Source organism: Brassica napus, chromosome C5 (assembly GCF_020379485.1).
Source record: "Brassica napus cultivar Da-Ae chromosome C5, Da-Ae, whole genome shotgun sequence".
In the NCBI taxonomy this organism is placed as follows: domain Eukaryota; kingdom Viridiplantae; phylum Streptophyta; class Magnoliopsida; order Brassicales; family Brassicaceae; genus Brassica; species Brassica napus.
Window position 1 is genome coordinate 8,776,897 of NC_063448.1, and position 11,132 is coordinate 8,788,028.

Genomic DNA, 11,132 nt, shown 5'->3' on the forward strand with positions numbered 1-11,132 from the left:
AGGTATTGAAATTCAATAACTATAAAACTATTAAAAATTCTTAAAATAAATATAACTAATTAAGATAAATATCAAAATAAATAATAAACTAAATATCTAATAGTTTATTATTTATTTTGATATTTATCTTAATAAACAAAATACAACTAAATAATAATCAAATATTAACCCAAAAGAAATATGCAGGATACAACTAGTTTATAGATAGTATTTTTAGATATTTGATTATTTATAAACTATATATAAGTGATATTTTAGGTATATAATTTATGTTTAAGATATTCGGATATTTATTCAGTTCTCAGCCTAATTTTTGGTTTTTAGTTTTAGAAAGTATAAAATTCATCTGGTTATTTATGAAAGTTTGGTTTTGGTACCGGTTATTTTTGTTCACCACGGTTCGATTCTTTGGTTCGGCTTCTAGATAAATTTTGCCTGATATAACCAAATATCAAGATGGGCCAAATGACTAAGGCCTTTTATGTTATCTGGTATGTTGAGCAAATTTACTGTGGGTGTGTTCACTGAACAGTGAACACTACTGTCTACACTAACTGTGAAAATATCTTCCTCTATCTTCTACCTCACCCCCATTTCTTCAGCATTGTCGTCTCCTTTCTGTCACCGATCCACAAACCTATCAAGTTTCTTTCAGCCCAGATTTTCATAGATAGCCGATTGCCAAGCTACAGTGCAGAGAAAGCGCCGACTGAGAATTCTTAGTTTTCGTTTTCCGCCAACTTTGCGTTCTCCAATTTATTTTCATGTTAAATCTCAGACTTAGGCATTAGAAATGGATTCGAATCAAAGGAACTTGGATAGATTATGCAATCTGCCTGATTCGTTGCTATGCAAGATACTCTCCGACTTCCCCACCAAGGAATCGGTTCGCACCAGCGTCTTATCAAAACGATGGAGAAACCTCTGGTTGAATGTTCCATCTCTGGACTTAGATTCCTCAGGAATCAGAGGTGATGATGCCTTTGTGAGTTTCATGGATAGGTTTCTGTGTTCTGAAAATGAGCAACACTTGGAGACATTCAAGCTGTGCTATCGGGTTCGTGAACATGATGCAACTCGTTTCAAGTCCTGGATCGATGCCGTGACTAGGCGCGGGATTCTTCATCTCAGTCTTTGTAATGAGGTGGATGAAGATACGTTAGTTAAGATGCCTCCATCTCTCTATTCATGTGAGAGATTGGTCAACTTAGATCTCCGCTGCGTCTTCTTGGATCATCCTGAATCTGTATCTTTGCCTTGTGTCAAGATTATGCATCTATGGATGGTCATATACGACGGTGGTGATTCGACTCTGGAGATTTTAATATCCAGCTGTCCTGTTCTCGAGGAGTTAACCATAGTCCGTTGTGATGATTCTCTGGAAGCTGTGCGTGTGCGTCCCCAGTCCCTAAAGAGCTTCAAAATAGAGTGTATACCTGACGAATGTGGTGGTCTCCATGTTGTTGCAATTGATGCAAACCACACTGAGATTTATTGTGAGAAATGGTCCTAATGGATTAGTCGAGCCAGCTTTGTGTTCTGACGGTATTGCCTTCAGTGTGTTTTGTTAAAATTCACCTTTTTGTTTCTTACTTCGTGATGTAACACAAACATTTTTTATTCGCGATGAAAGTGACCATTAACGCTTATTTGGATCATGGGATCATTGGGATGTTATACATGTTTAACCCTTGACGTTCAGTGCCACGTCAGCGATGTATTTAGATAATAACTGTATTAAACAATGGTTGGTGCTATGAGAAATGCCGTTGCCAATGTTTAAAATCGCGCAGACCGACGAACTGAGAGTTTCTTCCTCTTCTTCTTCTTCTTCCCCACCTAGAAAATCAGTGTGGTGTTTTGCCGGAGAACTTACGGTGGTTTCTGTCTTACTCGGAAGGTAATTTCAGTAGCTCATCTATGTTTGTTTGTTTTTTTTAGTTCATGGAGATCTTGCGTTGACTTTCTACTAATTTTGCGATCTCCGGTTTACATGTTAAATCTCAGACTTAGGCCTTAGACATGGATGGTGAAACCGGTGTTAAAGAGAAACAAAGGAACTTTGATAGGTTAAGCAATCTGCCTGATTCCTTGTTATGCAAGATACTCTCTGACTTTTCCACCAAGGAATCCGTTTGCACAAGCGTTTTATCAAAACGTTGGAGAAATCTCTGGTTAAACATTCCATCTTTGGACTTAGATTCCAGAGAATTCTCAGGTGATGATGTTTTTGTGAGTTTCATGGATAGGTTCTTCGGTTCTGAAAATAAGCAGCACTTGGAGAGATTCAAGCTGAAATATTGGGTTCATCATGAGCATGATGAATCTCGTTTCAAGTCTTGGATCGATGCTGTGACCGGGCGTCGGATTCTTCATCTCAGTGTCGAGGTGGATGAAGATACGTTAGTTAAGATGCCTCCATCTCTCTTTTCGTGTGAGAGATTGGTCAATTTAGATCTCAACCGCGTGTTCTTGGATCATCATGGATCTGTATCATTGCCTTGTGTCAAGATTATTCATCTAGGGATGCTCAAGTACGATGGTGACTTGACTCTGGAGACTTTAATATCAGGCTGTCCTGTTCTAGAAGAGTTAACAATATTCCGTTATGCTAATGACAATCTGAAAGCTATGGGTGTGCGTTCCCAGTCACTGAAGAGCTTCTGTATATTCACTGAGTATCGGTATATCAATGCATATACTGATAATTTTGTTGTTGCGATTGATGCTCCCAGGCTTGAGTCTATGTATCTCACTGATCACCTGTCTGAAAGCTTCGTAATACACAATATTGGTCCCTACGCAAAGGTAGAGATTGATGTTCTCTTTAATAGGGAACCTGGTGCACTACTGGAGCCAAATGATTATTCCAGGATAACTATGCTCAGTGATTTTCTCACTGGGTTATCTACAGTCAGCGAAATGACCATCTCTTTTGACACTCTGAATGTAAGTATATACATGGTTGATTCAATAGCATTTAGGCTTGTACACTCTGATTATCACATTTCTCAGTGAACTCATGTATTTATCTTACCCCTGCCTGCACAGATTATTTATCAATACTGTGAAATGAAACAGCTACCTCAATTCTCCAACTTGTGTTTCTTGGATGCTTGCTTCCACTACACTTCGTGGGTGATGTTGCCAGACTTACTTGAGAGTTGCCCAAATCTACACTATGTGGTCCTGGTGCGTCTCACTTAATGCTCTCATCATGTAAACCACGGGAAAATGGCCATTTTAGACCCCAACAATTTGCCTCGTGCTTTTTTTAACCCAAACAAAACATAAGTGCGAAATCATTCCTGAACTGAGATTTTTTTTTAAAATTTCGACCCAAACTTAACTTCATAACATGAAACTCTATCTTGACTAACTTATCGTTAGTCAAACCGCTAAACCATACTTAGTTGGATAAGGGAAAATTGTCGATTTCAACCCGTACAATTTCGGTCGTGCGATTTCATACCTAAAATAAACATAATTTGAATTTCATACCCGAACTTCAATATTAACATAAACAACTACTTTGACTAATGTTTAGTTAGTCAATCAACATCGTTTTAACTAAACTAATTAAAAAAAACACTCACTATGACTCGAACCTACGCCTAGAGAGGCACTAAATTGAGCATTAAACCACTTGACTAAGACAAGTTTTGTAAAATCTAAATATGTACTAAATTATATAGGTACCAAAATGAGTGAACAAATCACTAGTTTCTTCTCCCTTTGGTTATCTCTCTCTCAGTTGTTAATTTCAGAAGTTTCAGTGTTTAGGAAGTTCTATTTTTAGAAGTAATGAACATTTTAAAATCTCATGACAAGGTAACGTTGGGAGCCAAGAAGAGTAGCTTCGGCTGCAACACGTAGACAAGAGCGGATATCAGTTTCTTCGTCTAAAAACGAATTAGCATGAACTGAGACATTATCAAACCCAAGAAATTGAATCCATTTGATCAGAGATCGATCCACGATGAATCTGTGAGCAAACCCAGTATCGAGAAGAAGTCAAACAATGGTATAACATGAAAGAGAGTACTGGGTATAACATGAAAGAGAGTACTGGTGATCAAGACAAAGATATAAATTAAAATATATGTAAATATGATAAAAGTTACTTTGATCCGATGGTAAAGTTTTCGTTTAATTCACTTGTCTAGTGTGAGTAAGGCCCTCCAAATGATGAATTTTATTTTTTTAGCTAAAACAACGTCGTTTTAACTCTCCCTCGACGAGTCATCTCTGCCTAGACACTGACTCGCTCAAAAATAATGGTTGACGAGTCAGTGTATTTTTTTATGAAATTTAAACTATCGTTTAGTTCGGATATGAAATTCAAATTATCGTTCAGTCTGGGTATGAAATCGCATTTACTCATTGTTCAGGTATGAAAAGGTATGGCTGAAATTTTACAGGTTGAAATCGACACTTTTCTCTTATCCGACTAAGCATGGTTTTACGGTTGACTAACGGTAAGTTAGTCAAGGTAGGATTTCATGTTACGGAGTCAAGTTTAGGTCGAAATTTTTAAAAAAATCTTAGTTTAGGATTGATTTTGCACTTATGTTTTGTTTGGGTCTAAAAAGCACGAGGTAAATAGTTGGGGGTCTAAAAAGACCATTTTCCCTTTAAACCACACTGAGATCGATAACAACTCAAGAAAACTTTTTCTCGGGTTATATTGTATCAGGAATTTATTTGGCTTCCAGAGATTGAGGATGCTGTTCTTTCATTAGTCCCGCAATGTTTCGAATCATCTCTTGAGTTTGTTCACTTGACGACAGCTTGCGGCGACAGCGTACATGACGAAGAGAGACCACTCACGGGAACATCAAGTGAAATGAAATTAGCAGAGTACTTCCTAGAGAATTGTGAAGCTCTCAAGAAACTGACTGTAAGTTTGAGTTTCTGTAACGCCATCAAGGAAATCAAATCGATTCCAGGAAGCTCTACGGGGGTTGAAGTTGTCATCTTGGACTATTAGTTGAACCAGGTTACAAGGTCGTCTTTGATAAACCTATGCAATGATCTGCAGGGAAAGTCAAGGCAGCGGATAGTTTAACCAGTAATCCCGAGCAAATGTTTTGAGCTATTCGGGGAACCGTTTGTGTTCTTATTTTATTTGGATCATGAGTACTATATTTGTGTTTCTTTTTTTTTTTTTTTTTTTAACTGAGTGTCCTGGCCCCACCGTGGTGGTCCAGACAAGAGATAGAACCTTTAGCGGCGCGGACGCTCAGCCGAGGGTGGGTCATATCGGCGCGGACGCTCACCGTGGTGTTTCTTTTGTTTTTTCCAGTTATGATACTGTTTATATTTCTTTAACAATATCTCCAAATCTTTGTTTTAGATTCTGGAATGGCTCTTTTAAAAATTTCAACACCTTTAAAATCATATCAAAATCCACCCAAATTTAAAACCGCTGTGAAAGTTAAATTCAAATCCATGATTCAGTAAATCTCCCTGAATACATACATACTTATTTCTATTAGAACGATTTTCGAATTGACCCGCATGTGAAGTACGTACGTGATCAATACTCTTTACTGATTACTCTTTACGTACGGTACGGTGACGGGATTGTTGTTCCTTGTTCAATACTCTTTACTGATTATTTTGTTTGAGTCGAGTCTTTTACTCTTACAGTTTTACCCTTAACGTTCAATTCAATGAAACACTATTAAACAACAATGGTTAATGCGATGATAAATGCTGCTTCTTAAATTAGTGTCCAATGTTCTAATCAAGCCATCTTCGTGCGGACAGGCGGGCGAACTGAGAGTTTCTTCTTCACCAAAAAAAACTCCGTGTGGTAATTTGCAAGAGAAGTTACGGTGGTCAGTGGTGGAGGGGGGGGGGGGGGGGGGGGGGAAAGTGTCAATTTCGACCCCAACAATTTTGGTCGTGCCACATACAACCCGAACAATTGATCGGTGCCAAATACGTCTTCAACTCAATTATAATTAAAAAAAAATACATGAACTTTTTAAAACGTGCCTAAATCTATATTGACTCTAACAGAAGTTATTCAACTGTTAACAAGATAAAACAACGTCGTTTTTATATACAAGGAAAAATGCCAATTTCGACCCTAACAATTTCAGTCGTGCGAAATAGGACCCAAACAAATGGTTAGTGCCAAAAACAACCTCAACTCAATTATAATTTAAGAAAAAACTATCCAAACTTCTTAAAATGTGCCTAAATCTACATTGACTCTAACAGAAGTTAGTCAACAACTAACAAGATAAGACGACGTCTTATATATATATATATATTAAAAAAATATGTTCATTCCGAAACTCAAACCCGTGTCGGGATACTCTTTTAAAGGGGGGGGGGGGGGGGCACTAACAACTAAACTAAAGTAACTTTTTAAAATATTATTACAAATTGAAATTCTCCATTATATGAACTACCATTCTTCTTCATCTTATCCAATTTAAAACTTTGGTGATTGCTTTTATATATTTTAATTATTGTTTAATATGTCTAATATTTTGTACAAGATATCTTAGTGAAAAAAAGGTAAAAAACCTCTTAACATTTTTGAACAAAATATCAAAAATATATAATATTAACCTTGAAAAATAAAAAAATGTCCACTTAAGTTTAAAAAAGTAATTTATATAAGAAAAGTTTATAAATAAATTCAAAAGTTTTAAGTATATTTAAGATCGTATAATAATAAATATTTTATTATTTATATTTTAGTAAGATATAGGTTTATTACAGATATGATAAATAAAAAACATGTTAATGTATATATGATAAATAAAAACCATGTTAATGTATTTATATAAATCAGAAACAAATATCACCAAAATTTTAAATTGATAAGATGAAGATGAATACTAGTTTATGTAATTTTAAATTTTTAATAATATTTCAAAAAGTTACTTTTATCTAGCTGTTAGTGTGCCCTTTAAAAGGGTACCACAACACGGTTTGAGTCTCGGAATAAACATATTTTTTTTTCTTTAAAAAACATATATATATATCAAAACGACATCGTCTTATCTTGTTAACGGTTGACTAACTTCTGTTGGAGTTAATGCAGATTTATGTACGTTTTAAGAAGTTCATGTAGTTTTTCTTAAATTATAATTAAGTTGAGGTCGGTTTTAGCATTGACCATTTGTTCGGGTCCTATTTGGCACGACTGAGAGTGTTGGGGTCGAAATTGGCACATTTCCTCGTATATCAAAACGACATCGTTTTATCTTGTTAGTAATTGACTAACTTCTGTTAGAGTCAATGTAGATTTAAGCACGTTTTAAGAAGTTTAGGTAGTTTTTTCGAATTGTAATTGAGTTGAGATCGTATTTGGCACTGATCAATTGTCCGGGTCGTATTTGGCACGACCTAAATTGTTAGGGTCGAAATTGACACTTTTCCTTAAGCCAACATAATTTAATGTAGGGGTCATTTGCTAAAATAACTATATCATATTACTAAGGAAAATATCAAAAAGGATCAATGAGTATGTTCGAATTTGTGACATGGGGGTCAAAGTAAAGGATTTTAACCAAATGGTCCAGAAAAAAACAATGTACATAAGCTAAATTCATCTATTTTGTAAGTCATAAGGGTCAACTGACACCCCTCAACACTACATGGCTCCGCACTGAGTCGGTGGTTTCGTATTACTCAGAAGGTAATTTCAGTAGCTCATCTCGGTCTGTTTTTTTTTTTTTTAATTCATGGAGATCTTGAGTTGACTTTCTGCTAACTTTGCAATCTCCAATTTGGCTGTATCTTTAGTTGACTTTATGATTTACATGTTAAATCTCAGACTTATAAGGCCTTAGAAATGGATGGTGAAACCTCTGTCAAAGAGAATCAAAGGAACTTCGATAGGTTAAGCAATCTACCTGATTCCTTGCTATGCAAGATACTCTCTGACTTTCCAACCAAGGAATCTGTTTGCACCAGCGTTTTATCAAAACGTTGGAGAAATCTCTGGTTAAATGTTCCAGCACTGGACTTAATTTTCAGAAAATTCAGAGATGAAAACGTAGGAGGAAGCCACGGATGGGAGAGAATTACCGAAGATATTTCTTTACTTTTATTTTAATTTTAAATTTTTATATTTATTTTTCTGCAGGTTTCATCGGTTGGAGGAAAGGACAATACCGTATTATTATAGAAAAGTAACGCCTGTATATAAATGTTATGAAAATTAGTTAGACAGTAAATTATCTTTTTTTTCATGGCCATATAGTCCAATTTCCCATTATGAATCATCTTGTTGCCCAAAAAAAAAGCCTCGTTCATGCCATGTGGCCTGTGGGCAACCTAACATAAATTATAAATAAATAATTGTATGTGCGATAATAAATGGCGCTTTTCAATTAGTGTCCAATGTTTTAAATACAGCCATCTTCGTGCAGACCGACGAACTGAGTTTCTTCATCATCATCACCGAGAAATCTGTGTGGCGTTTTGCCGGAGAACTTATAATGGTTTCTATCTTACTCAGAAGGTAATTTCAGCAAGTCATCTCTGTTTTTATTTTATTTTTATTCATGGAGATCTTGCGTTGACTTTTTGCTAACTTTGCGATCTCCAATTTACATGGCAAATATCAAATTTAGGTATTAGACATGGATAGCGAAACCTATGTGAAAGAGAATCAAAGGAACTACGACAGGCTAAGCAATCTACCTGATTCCTTGCTATGCAAGATACTCTCTGACTTCTCCACCAAGGAATCGGTTCGCACCAGCGTTTTATCAAAACGTTGGAAAAACCTCTGGTTAAATGTTCCATCTCTGGACTTAGATTCCATAAAATTCAGAGATGATGATGATGTCTTTTTCAGTTTCATGGATAGGTTCTTGGGTTCTGAAAATGAGCAACACTTGGAGAGATTCAAGCTGATCTATGAGGTGTGTGAGCATGATGCATCTCGTTTCAAGTCTTGGATCGATGCTGTGGCTAGGCGTAGAGTTCGTCACCTTGATGTTCATAATGAGATATGCGATGATGGGTTGGTTAAGATGCCTCCATCTATATATTCGTGTGAGAGATTGGTCAACTTAAATCTCTACTGCGTTGTTTTGGATCATCCTGAATCTGTATCCTTGCCTTGTGTCAAGATTCTGCATCTAGAGATCGTCAGGTACGATGGTGATTCGACTCTGGAGACTTTGATATCGAGCTGTCATGTTCTCGAGGAGTTAACAATAGTCCGTGATGCTAATGATTCTCTGGTGGCTGTGCGTGTGCGTTCCCAGTCGCTAAAACGCTTCAAAATAGAGTGTGAGCGTTACGAAATTGACGGTCATGCTGTTGAAATTGATGCTCCAAGACTTGAATCTATGAATCTCAGTGATCACATGTCTGAGAAGATCATAATACACAGTATTGGTCCCTCTGCAACGGTAGAGATTGATGTTCTCTTTGGTGTGTTTTATGCTGAGCCGTTGGGGCCAGATGATTCTTCCAAGATTACTATGCTCAGGGAATTTCTCACCGGGTTATCTACAGTCGGCGACATCACCATCTCTTTTGACACTCTAAATGTATACATGGTTGATCCAATAGTATTATGCTTGCACAATTTCGTTATCGTACATTTCTTAGTAAACTCATGTTGTTTTCTATATATATCCCTTGCTTCACAGATTATTCATGATTACTGTGAAATGGAACAGCTACCTCAATTCTCCAAGTTGTCTTACTTGGAAGCTTGCTTCGAAGGAACTTCGTGGGAGATGTTGCCGACCTTGCTTGAGAGTTGCCCAAATCTATACTCTATCATTCTGGTGCGTCTCATTTACTCATGCCCTCATGTAAACCACATAGAGATTTATGATATATAACTCAAATTCAAAACTCCTCTCGGGTTACATTTTTTTTTTCAGGATTTTGTATGTCTTCCAGAAACGGAACAGGTTGATCTTTCATTAGTGCCCCAATGTTTCCAATCATCTCTTGAGTATGTTGAACTGAAGACAATTGACGGTGTAGACATGAGAAAGAAAGAGAGACCACCCAGGGGAGTTTCAAGTAAGATGAAAATAGCAAAATACTTCCTAGAGAATTGTGGAGCTCTCCAGGAACTGACTCTAAAGAGGTGTTTCTGTAACATCATCAACCAAATCGAATCGATTCCAAGAAGCTCTACGGGGTGTGAAATTTTCATGGATTATTAGCTGAGCCACAGCTTTGTGTTTCTTACGGTATTTGCTCTCGTTGTGCTAGCTTTCTTCAAATTCACCCGTTTTGTTTCTTAATTATTTTCGTGATGTACGTTTGTTTATCTTTTCGTTTTTCAAGTTAGTGGAAGATATTATTGAGTTGTCTCACAACTAAATTCTCTTGAAATTTTTTTTTTTTTTTTTCGAATGAATGTTAAATTTATTCAACCAAAAAAAACTTTTTTACAAAGAATGCATCTTGTATACAAATGTTTTTTTTGTAAAAGAATAAGGACTATAGACTCTTTGTCATACTATCTAGAAGCAAACCATCTCACCATCGCTCCCTCGTAACCTTTGCCTTCAAGCTTCAAGATTGTGGAGATTCTGTTCCGAACACCCTTATCAATATAGCAGCAAATATTTTCCACAGTTTGAGGTTTTTCTCCATGCCTCCTACCGTTTCTCTCCCTCCAAACAGAGTAAACTGCTAGCTGGAAAGTGTAGCGGAGCAGGAACAGCTGGATCTTATCTTGGTGTCTATCTACTAGTAGCTGCAAAATGGTTTCCCAGTCACTGCAGTAGTTAGTACCAAGCATGTTGAAGGTTAACTTTTTCCAGACTTCTCTAGAATAAGCACAGTAAAAAAAGATGGTTCCGAGTCTCCATAGGCGCATCGCACAGACCACATGCAGCATTCGCTTGTTGATTCCATTTAATCATCCTATCCCCAGTTGAGAGCCTGGTATGCACTGCCAGCCAGGTGATAAATGTGTGTTTGGGAGTGGCGAAAGGGAACCAGACGCCTTTATGCCAATCACAACGGGGCGAAGCAGTCCGAACTAGCTTCCATGTGTTCTTTGTGCTGAATTTGGTTCCATAAACATCTCCTTTACTTCGCCATAGTCGTGTATCCTGACAACTTGTGAGACCTCTCTCCCTAAGCTTAAGTATCTCTCTTTCTACTTGAACCAAAATTTC

General features: G+C 36.8%; 3 protein-coding genes across 3 annotated transcripts; all 3 read left to right on the forward strand.

Moving 5' to 3' along the window:
• Positions 1-151: 151 nt before the first annotated feature.
• On the forward strand, positions 152-1,649 carry LOC106365567 (F-box/FBD/LRR-repeat protein At1g16930-like). Its single transcript, XM_013804996.3, has one exon. The coding sequence runs from the start codon at positions 794-796 to the stop codon at positions 1,511-1,513; it is 720 nt and encodes a 239-aa protein (XP_013660450.1). The 5' UTR covers positions 152-793; the 3' UTR covers positions 1,514-1,649.
• Positions 1,650-1,890: 241 nt separating this feature from the next.
• Positions 1,891-5,146, forward strand: LOC106365566 (F-box/FBD/LRR-repeat protein At1g16930). The gene is made up of 3 exons (XM_013804995.3): positions 1,891-2,949; positions 3,052-3,192; positions 4,697-5,146. Exons 1-3 carry the CDS (start codon positions 2,023-2,025, stop codon positions 4,988-4,990), a joined length of 1,362 nt encoding a protein of 453 aa, XP_013660449.1. The 5' UTR covers positions 1,891-2,022; the 3' UTR covers positions 4,991-5,146.
• Positions 5,147-8,348: 3,202 nt separating this feature from the next.
• On the forward strand, positions 8,349-10,318 carry LOC106365564 (F-box/FBD/LRR-repeat protein At1g16930-like). Its single transcript, XM_013804993.3, has 4 exons — positions 8,349-8,491; positions 8,604-9,533; positions 9,636-9,776; positions 9,876-10,318. Exons 2-4 carry the CDS (start codon positions 8,613-8,615, stop codon positions 10,164-10,166), a joined length of 1,353 nt encoding a protein of 450 aa, XP_013660447.1. The 5' UTR covers positions 8,349-8,491; positions 8,604-8,612; the 3' UTR covers positions 10,167-10,318.
• Positions 10,319-11,132: the final 814 nt, after the last annotated feature.

Bases quoted from the DNA above. Each gene is read 5' to 3' on its own strand.
- LOC106365564 (XM_013804993.3), top strand. From the start codon at position 8,613: ATGGATAGCGAAACCTATGTGAAAGAGAATCAAAGGAACTACGACAGG. The intron at 9,534-9,635 runs GTATACATGGTT...CTTGCTTCACAG, and splicing joins TCTCTTTTGACACTCTAAAT to ATTATTCATGATTACTGTGA. The intron at 9,777-9,875 runs GTGCGTCTCATT...TTTTTTTTTCAG, and splicing joins ATCTATACTCTATCATTCTG to GATTTTGTATGTCTTCCAGA.
- LOC106365567 (XM_013804996.3), top strand. From the start codon at position 794: ATGGATTCGAATCAAAGGAACTTGGATAGATTATGCAATCTGCCTGAT.
- LOC106365566 (XM_013804995.3), top strand. From the start codon at position 2,023: ATGGATGGTGAAACCGGTGTTAAAGAGAAACAAAGGAACTTTGATAGG. The intron at 2,950-3,051 runs GTAAGTATATAC...CTGCCTGCACAG, and splicing joins TCTCTTTTGACACTCTGAAT to ATTATTTATCAATACTGTGA. The intron at 3,193-4,696 runs GTGCGTCTCACT...ATATTGTATCAG, and splicing joins ATCTACACTATGTGGTCCTG to GAATTTATTTGGCTTCCAGA.